The sequence below is a fragment of the Mandrillus leucophaeus genome, unplaced genomic scaffold, assembly GCF_000951045.1.
Source record: "Mandrillus leucophaeus isolate KB7577 unplaced genomic scaffold, Mleu.le_1.0 Scaffold264, whole genome shotgun sequence".
NCBI lineage: Eukaryota > Metazoa > Chordata > Mammalia > Primates > Cercopithecidae > Mandrillus > Mandrillus leucophaeus.
In genome coordinates, this window is record NW_012102743.1 from 2,372,950 (window position 1) to 2,382,907 (window position 9,958).

The 9,958-nt window shown below is 39.1% G+C and overlaps 1 protein-coding gene across 2 annotated transcripts in view; it reads right to left on the bottom strand.

Annotated features, from left to right (window-relative positions):
• The window catches only part of SLC30A6 (solute carrier family 30 (zinc transporter), member 6), a 71,527-nt gene that overhangs the window by 43,907 nt on the left and 17,662 nt on the right, over positions 1 to 9,958 (bottom strand). Inside the window, exons 4-5 of one of the 2 annotated variants that reach the window (XM_011984244.1) lie at positions 8,798 to 8,840; positions 1,494 to 1,559 (exon numbers count right to left, since the gene is read on the bottom strand). In XM_011984244.1, the coding sequence (XP_011839634.1) occupies positions 1,494 to 1,559; positions 8,798 to 8,840 (109 nt within the window). The remainder of the gene's footprint in view (positions 1 to 1,493; positions 1,560 to 8,797; positions 8,841 to 9,958) is intronic. The other variant, XM_011984245.1, reaches the window with a different exon arrangement.

Consider the following 9,958-nt stretch of genomic DNA (forward strand, 5'->3'; position numbering starts at 1 on the left):
CCTGAACCTGGAAGGCAGAGCCTGCAGTGAGCCCAGATCACGCCACTGCACTCCAGCCTAGGTGACAGAGTGAGACTCTGTCTCAAAAAATAAATAAAATTAAAAATAATAAATATTTTTTAAAAATTCATTTTGATTTATGACTTATAAAAATCCTTATTTTGCATTAAAATTTTATATTTACTTCTTCCCATTGTTTAATAAAACCTAATTTTGTTCAAAAGAATATAGTCCCAATGAATGGTGGTGGAAAAGAAGAGTAAGTTTGGTCCAAAAGTTTCTTTACTAAAGTAAAACTCCTTGGTTGATATGCCTCTTCAGGTAAAAATAATAGTAAAGTAAAATTCTTTCAAATTGTTTCCCAGAATCTAAAAGGAACTCATGTTTAAATACATTTTTAAACCTTTAATATAAAAGATTATTTCCTTTCAACTTTCAGTATTTTTTTTTTTTTTTTTGAGACAGGGTCTTACTCTTGCCACCTGTAATGCAGTGATGAAATTATAGCTCACTGCAGCCTCAAACTCCTGGGCTTAAGCAATTCTCCCACATCAGCCTCCCAAACAGCTGGGACCACAGGTATATACCACCATGTACAATAATTTAAAAAAATTTTTGGTAGCGACAGGTCTCACTATGTTGCCCAGGCTGGCTTCTAACTCAAACAATCCTCCCGCCTCAGCCTACCAAAGTGCTAGGATTACAGGTGTGAGCCACCGCACCTGGCCACAGTAATTTTTAAAATTATGGAAACAAATCTCAAATTATTTGTTGACCCATTGCTATCACAAATCCAGTTTCAGATGAAAATCCATCTTTACCACTGCCTAGTATTAAACTATGTCACATTTATTTAACATCTAGAAGATACACTAACATAAAAATCCTTTGTACTTGCTCTAGCTAAAATAAATTCCCAAAATATTAAAGAACTTAATGTGAACTTTAAATATTTGCTTTATAAAATGTAAAAAACCTACTGTGAACATTTCATTTTAATATGATTTATACCTTAAATGTTTGTTTCTTGGAAGATGATTTTCTATCTATTTCCTTTTGTTTTTTTTGAGACGGAGTTTTGCTCTGTCGTCCAGGCTGGAGTGCAATGGCATGATCTTGGCTCACTGCAACCTCCGCCTCCTGGGTTCAAGCAATTCTCCTGTCTCAGCCTCTCAAGTAGCTGGAAGTACAGGTGCACGCCACCACACCCGGATGAATTTTGTATTTTTAGTAGAGATAGGGGTTTGCCATGTTGGCCAGGCTGGTCTCGAACTCCTGACCTTAGGTGATCTGCATGCCTCAGCCTTCCAAAGTGCTGGGATTACAGGTGTAAGCCACTGTGCCCAGACTATCTATTTTCACTATCTGATCATCATTTCACTAAGTACGCAGCATTTATTTTCCAGGAATACTCTAGCTAGCTCTTTATTGTCTACTATAAATAATATTTTAGTAGTCATAAGTTAGCAAAAAATAAAATAATTTGAACTTACCCAAATGAATAGACAGGGCTAGGTTTCCTCATTGTTACCCAGTAACTTATTAAACATGTCATTAAACTAAGTAAAAAGAAAAATAAATTTAGTGTTAGAACTAGAAGAGAACATGTGAAGAGAAATTAAGTTTTCAGAATTCCTAAGTGGTTGAAAGTTATCCGTGTTTGCACAGACTAAATTAATAATAAATTACTCTAATAATTTATTAAGATAATTAATTCTAGTAGTTTACTATCTAATCATAGTGAGCATCTGAACGTGTGGTATACTTGTAAGATTTTAACATGTGAAGGAACAGAATAAAGTTATAATACATCAAGTCAGTTAAGTAGAACCTAACCTCATACTTCTACTACACAATGTTATCCACCCTAAATGGTTTCTGTAACTGAAAATGCTAAAAAATGACATACACAATTTTAACTTTGATACGCTTCATCTTTGTTAAAAGTTAAACTAAATATTAATAATACCTTGACAACATTTTGACTGAGGTAAAACTATGTTCATTTTCCAAGTATAGTAGAGATTCCCTCTAAAACAAGTTACTACAATATGAAATTGAGGTAACAACTATCTGTGTTAGACCCAATTAAACATGTTAGTTACCTGATTAATAAAAGGCATTTTTTTTTTTTTTTTTTTTTGAGACAGAGTCTTGCAATTATTAATAGTTGATCTTTTTTTTTTTTTTTTTTTGAGACAGAGTCTTGCTCTGTTTCCCAGGCTGGAGTGCAGTAGTGCCATCTCGGCTTACTGAAACCTCTTCCTTCCGGGTTCAAGTGATTGTCCTGCCTCCACCTCCCAAGTAGCTGTGATTACAGGTGTGAACGACCATGCCCAGCTAATTTTTGTATTTTTTTTAGTAGAGATGAGGTTTCACCATGTTGGCCAGGCTGGTCTCGAACTCCTGGCCTCAAATGATCCACCCACCTTGGCCACCCAAAGTGCTAGGATTACAGGCGTGAGCCACCGTGCCTGGCTGAAAAGCCATCCTTATAATATACTCCTATCTCATGGATCTTGAAGACATCAAAGTATTTTGTAATCCCTAAATGGAAATATGAAAGGCTCCATGAAGCAGGGAGCCAAGAGTCTCTCTCCCTAGCTCACAATTCTCAATTCTCAGTTATTAACTATCCTTCATTTTTTTTCTCCATCTATAAACTTACAGCAGGAACTGGTATATGTTCTTTTTTTTAGATGGAGTCTCACTCTATTGCCCAGGCTGGAGTGCAATGGTGCGATCTCAGCTCACTGCAATCTCTGCCTCCTGGGTTGAAGTGATTCTCCTGCCTCAGCCTCCTGAGTAGCTGGGATTACAGGCATGCACCACCATGCCCGACTAACTTTTGTATTTTTAGTAGAGATGAGGTTTCACCATGTTGGCCAGGCTGGTCTTGAACTCCTGACCTTGTAATCCACCCACCTTGGCCTCCCAAAGTGCTGGGATTACAGGTGCGAGGCACCGCACCTGGCTGGGAACTGGTATGTTCTTAACATGACCCTACTCCCTGGCCACAGCTGACTCATCCACAGACAGACACCTGATGCATGTAACCTAAGCTGGGTCAAAATGCTGCTCTGGATTTGGAAGTAGGATTTGGAACTGGAACCAAAGCATTCCAGGCTTAATTTGGCTGCTTTATTGAATGATGGAAATGCAAATCTGAAAATTTGGAGCAGTATTTATATTTCTATCCCCGGATTTGGGAGTAGGGAATGCTGGCCTACAGGAAGAAAATAGCTCAACAATGTCCACACACAGGGTACAGAGATGACAGATAAGGAGAAGTTTGATTCTTACAATGGAGCCCAGCTAAACCTCTGCCCTCAAGATTCCATTAACACCCCTGAATCTGTAGAATTAAGTATCCTACACCTTTGCTCCCCCAGTATAGCTCCAGTGGAAGTCTGATGGCTGCAATCAAAAGAGCCCTAGCTAACTCCTTGAGAGTACTTCACACTCATGACAAGGTTCATATAGTGTGCTAACCTCACTTCCAATTCATGTAAGTAGCAAGAATATGGTATTTACATTGAAGTTAAGCAAATAATCTAGGTTGGTTTTGAATGGATGGATGATTTTTGAAATTGCATTGGATAAAGGCAGCCAAATGAGTTTCTGCAGTCAGAAATATACAATTAGGCTGGGCATGGTGGTGCATGCCTGTAATCCTAGCACTCTGGGAGGTCAGGGCAGGTGGATCATTTGACAGCCCAGGAGTACAAGACCAGCCTAGGCAACATGTCATGCCCTGTCACCACAAAAAATATGCAAAAATTAGCCAGGTGTGGTGGTGAGTACCTGTAGTCCCAGCTACCCCAGAGGCTGAGGTAGGAGGATCGCCTGAGTCCAGGAGATTGCAGCTGCAGTGAGCCATGACTATGTCACTGTACTCAGCCTGGGTGACAGAGCAATACCCTGTCTCAAAAAAAAAAAAAAAAAGAAAAGAAAAGAAAAGAAAAACGAAATATACAATTGAAGCTTCAATCATTAATTTATTTATTTATGTCTTTTTTTTGAGACGGAGTCTCACTCTGTCGCCCAAGTTGGAGTGCAGTGACACAATCCTGGCTCCTGCAACCTCTACCTCCCAAGCTCAAGCAATTCTCCCACCTCAGCTTCCTGAGTAGCTGGGATTATAAGAGTGCGCCACCATGCCCACCTCATTTTCTGGTATTTTAGTAGAGATGGGTTTTTACCATGTTGCCCAGGGTGGTTTCCAACTCCTGAGCTCAGGGAATCTGCCAGCGTCGGCCTCCGAAAGTGCTGGGATTACAGGCGTGAGCCACCTCGCCCGGCCAAAGCTTCAATTATTAATTGTAAAATTTTTCTTTGTAAATAATACTCTATAGATGATATTTGTTACTAATAAGAAATTTGAAAAATTCAGTGTCTAAACATTAACTTTTGAAAATTTTACCCTTAAAAGTGGATAAAAATCTCTGAAACTTTTTCTACAGTTCATCACTTTTAAGAAGCACATATTTTTTCACATCTTAATACTCCTCAAATCAGGGTTAGTCTTACAACTTACAGTACATCACAGCTGAATTAGCAGCATTTTTCTTGGGGACACATAAAATGAGTATTTGTCTTAAAACTCTTAACATCTAATGTTTGATGAAATATGGTACACTAATTGAACTTACTTCCCATTATTACATAAATCTAAAAATCAGCACCCATTTATTAACAAATCATTCAATATGTTTGATTTTATTTATATGCATAAATTATTTTAATTTCCATAGTTTAATAACACCACTTTGGTATTAATGTTCTCTATTAAAATATATTTCTATACCTCTTTGTAAAACAGTAGCATTTATTAACAACAGTCTAAAATCAGATAACCACTTTCTTCTGTGTTTGGATGTTAATGAAGCTCTAAATGAATGTAAATCACACCTTTCATCTGAAACAATATATATTGATAGCTAATTCACATGGCAGATTATGAGCCTCTAAAGAAAGAAACTTCTTCAAATTAAATGAAAAGATTTTCCTTATGAACCTTAAGACATTAGGGAAACAACATTACTTTAGTTTTAAAATTTTACTATTTTTATTACCATTAGTTTATTATTATCAAATATGGTTGGGAACATTAATAATTATTCCCCAAAGTAACTTTTTTAAAGTGTATGAATGGGCTGAGTGTGGTGGTTCACGCCTGTAATCCCAGCACTTCTGGAGGCTGAGGCGGGAGGACTACCTGAGGTCAGGAGTTCAAGACCAGCCTGGCCAACATGGTGAAACCCCATCTCTACTAAAAATACAAAAATTAGCCGGCCATGGTGGTGGGCACCTGTAATCCCAGCTACTCGGAAGGCTAAGACAGGAGAATCGCTTGAGCCCAGGAGGCGGAGGATGCATGCAGTGAGCCAAGATCGTGCCACTGCACTCCAGCCTGGGTGACAGGTGAGACCCTGTCTCAAAAATAAATAAAATAAAATCCTTTTTTTTTTTGAGACAGGTATCAGTCTGTCACCAAGACCCAAGACTGGAGTACAATGGTGCAATCATAGCTCACTGCAGCCTTAACCTTTTGGGCTCAAGTGATCCTAATGCCTACTATTCAGTAAGTAGCTGGGATTACAGGTGTGTACCACCACACTTGGCTAATTTTTAAAATTTTTTGTAGAGACGAGGTTTCACTGTATTGCCCAGGCTGATCTTGAACTCCTGGGCTCAAGCGGTCCTTTCACCTTGGCTTCTCAAAGTACTGGGATTACAGGCATGAGCCACTGTGCCTGGTCTATAGGGTATCTCTCTGTCACTGAGGCTGGAGTACAGTGCTAAGATCATAGCTCTCTGCAGCCTCAAACTCCTGGGCTCAAATGTCCTCTTGCCTCAGCCTCCCAAAGCACTGGGATTACAGGCATGAGACACCACTCTTGGCTGTAACATACTTAATCTGCTTTTATTTATTTTTAAATTGGCATTTTATTTACATAATTAAAATTCAAAATTTACAAAAGAGATATATAGTGGGAAGATTTTAAATTACGTCTCCCTGCCACAGTCTTCCTCCTTAAAGACACCTATTACTATCAGTTTCTTGTTTATCCTTCCTATGTATGTTTACGCAAATATAAGCAAATGACTGTAGTGTGTGGATGTGTAAACATGCGTGTATTCTTACTCTTTCCCCCTTTTTAATGCAAATTGCAGCATACTATATACACTGTTGTATATCTTGCTTTTTCCCCTCATTAGGACCTCTAAACCATAAAATGCTTTGGCTTTATTGTTTAAGGCTACATAATATTTAATTACATAGATAAGTGGGTTCCCTATACCCAGCAGGATCGGTTTCATCTGTTGCTAGAAATGCAAATTCTTGGGTCCTACCCAAGGCCTTCTGAATAAGTAACTCTGGAAATGGAGCAACATGTATTTTAACAAGACCTTACAAGTAATTCTGATGTATGGTCAAGTTTGAGAATTCTATGATATATATGTACCAAAATATAGGGTGTACATGCCCCATAATTTATTTCATCATTCACATACTGATTGTTTCCAATCTTTTGTACTGAATAACCTCATATGCAACTCATTTTTGATCACAGGAATGTATCTGTAGCATAAATTACTAGAAAAGGAACTGCTATGTTTAAGGTTATGGGCATTTCTTTTTTTTTTTTTGAGACGGAGTCTCGCTCTGTCCCCCTGGCTAGAGTGCAGTGGCGCGATCTCAGCTCACTGTAAGCTCCACCTCCCGGGTTCACGCCATTCTCCTGCCTCAGCCTCCTGAGTAGCTGGGACTACAGGCGCCCGCCACCGCGCCCGGCTAATTTTTTGTATTTTTAGTAGAGACGGCGTTTCACCGTGGTCTCGATCTCCTGACCTTGTGATCCGCCCACCTCGGCCTCCCAAAGTGCTGGGATTACAGGTGTGAGCCACCGCGCCCGGCCAGTTATGGGCATTTCTAAATTTAATTGATATTGCCAAACTGCCCTCGAGATGCTGCACCAATTTATATTCCCACCAGCAATGTATAAAAGTGCCTGTTTCCAGCCAGGACAGGTAGTTCACGCTTGTGATCCCAACACTTTGGGAGGGAAAGGCAGGAGGATCACTTGAGCCCAGAAATTTGAGACCTGCCTGAGCAACATAGGAAGACCTCATTTCTACAAAATATCAAAAAATTGGCAAATGTGGTGGCACAAGCTTGTGGTACCACTCACTCAGGAGGCTGAGTTGCATCATTTCAGCTCAGGAGGTAAAGACTGAGGCTGCAGTGAGCCGAAGTCAACCCACTGCACTCCAGCTTGAGCAAAAAGAATGTCTGTTTAGCCAAAACAACCTTGAAAAAGAACAAAGCTGGAATATTCATACTTCCCAATTTCAAAACCTACTACAGAGCTGCAGTAATCAAGACTGATGGTACTGGCATAAAGGACAGACATACAGATCAATGGGACAGACCTGAAAATCCAAAAATAAACATTCAAACATTCACATTTACAGTGAACTGGTGTTTTTTGTTGTTGTTGTTGTTTTGGTTTTTGAGATGGGGTCTCGCTCTGTTGTCCAGGCTGGAGTGCAGTGCCGTGATCTCAGCTCACTGCAACCTCTGCCTCCCAGGTTCAAGCAATTCTCCTGCCTCAGCCTCCCAAGCAGCTAATTTTTGTATTTTTAGTAGAGACGGGGTTTCACCATATTGACCAGGCTGGTCTCGAACTCCTGACTTTGTGATCCGCCCTCCTCAGCTTCCCAAAGTGCTGGGATTACAGGCATGAGCCACTGCGCCCAGCCGAATAAAGCCATCTTTTTAAAAACAAAAGAGCACGTGTTTCTCTAACACACTCAACAACACAGCTATACTCAAATCTTTTAATCTTTCCCAATGTGACAGGCAAAACAGCATCTCAGAGTAATTTTAATTTGCATTTCTCTAACTGTTAGTGAAGATGAGCAACTTTTCATAAGTGTCATTTATAGTTCCTGTTCTGTAAACTCTCGTATGTATTATAAATTTTTTTTCTTACTTTTCTTTTATTGGGCCTTCGTCTTATTAAATTGTAGGGCCCTTCAAATATTAGCAAAATTAGTCCTTTGAGGTATGAATTGCAAGTATCTTCTCAGGTTACTCTCTGTTTAAGGTGACATTTGCTACCTAGAGTTTTTAACTTTAATATAATCAAATTTATAAATGTTTTGTTTTTTTGTTTCTTGAGACTGAGTTTTGCTCTTGTTGCCTAGGCTGGAGTGTGGTGGCACAATCTCGGCTCACTGTAACCTCCGCTTCCTGGGTCCAAGCGATTCTTATGCCTCACCCTCCCAAGTAGCTGGGACTACAGGCACAAGCCACCATGCCTGGCTAATTTTGTATTTTTAGTAGAGATGGGGTTTCACTACATTGGCCAGGCTGGTCGTAAACTCCTGATCTCAAGTGATCCACCCGCCTTGGCCTCCCAAAGTGCTGGAATTGCAGGCGTGAGCCACCCCACCCAGCCTCTAATTACTGTTATGTCTCTAATTATTGTTGTTTGTGTGTTGGTTCTACGTTGATAATTTTACTTATTTAGATTACTTTCCTTTAAGCAAAGAAAACGTCTTCATAATCTACTTTTTCTCTCCATAGACGTGCCTGTTCTGGACATTTCATATAAATGAAATCATACAATATGTGGTCCTTTATGACTGTCTTCATAGTATAATGTTTTTATTGTTTTCTTATACGATATCAGTAGCTGCTGTTTTTATTGCTGAATTGTATAGCTATACCGCATTTCTACCAAATTCCTTATTGGCTCCAAAACATTAAGATTTCCTAAAAACTTACCTAAAAAGATCAAAAATGGTCAGGTAAGTATAGGCAGTTAAAGCTGCAAAACAACCAAAAAAATGATTAAAATATTACTGACCCCTCTAAAAAAATACAGCAAGTCACCCAAATTATTTCTACCAGGGGTATTCATCACCAAAAAAACTTTTGAGTCACTGGCCAACCTGATATATTGCCAGTTATCTAGTAAATTTGATCAATACATGTAGCCAAAGTTGGTTGGTAGAAAAGCTTACCTCCCAACCTGATTTCTCCATTAGGAAAAATGAAGTAATGAATGTTAAAAAGCCCTGTGACCATTTTTCTGCCTGCTTCTGTAATCTCAGCACTATTTCAAATGTATTGTTTGAACAACAGAACAAAGGAACAATGCATTAAAAAACATAAAAAGTTAAGATACAAGAAAAAATTACAGAATTCCCTTTTTAAGGAAAAGCCAACAAAGAAAAAATTACAGAATTCCCTTTTTAAGGAAAAGCCAACAAACCTCAAAATCTAACTTACAAACTGTATAAACTAAAGTTTTAATCTATTACATTAAAAACAAATCTCCAGCTGGGAGCGGTGGCTCACACCTCTAATCCCAGCACTTTGGGACGCCGAGGCGGGCGGATCATGAGGTCAGGAGATCGAAACCATCCTGGCCAACATGGTGAAACCTCATCTCTACTAAAACTACAAAAATTAGCTGGGCCTGGTGGTGCGTGCCTGTAATCCCAGCTACTTGGGAGGCTGAGGCAGGAGAATCGCTTGAACCAGGGAGTCGGAGGATGCAGTGAGCCAAGATTACAGCACTGCATTCCAGCCTGGCAACAGAGTGAGACTCCATCTCAAAAAAAAAAACCAAAAAACCAAAAAAACAAAACAAAAACAAATCTCCAAATAGATTTAATGACTTTTTTTTTTTTAAAAATAACAGCTTATTCAAAATGAAAATGGCCAGGCATTGTGGCTTACGCCTGTAATCCCAGCACTTTGGGAGGCCGAGGTGGGTAGATCGTTTGAGCTCAGGAGTTTGAGACCAGCCTGGGCAACATGGTGAGACCCCATTGCTACTTTAAAATATATTTTAAAAGGAAAAAACTTTAAAAAAAGAAAAGATACAATGTTAACAAATGAACAAAATTTTATAGCTTACAAGGAAGTTTTAAATATATT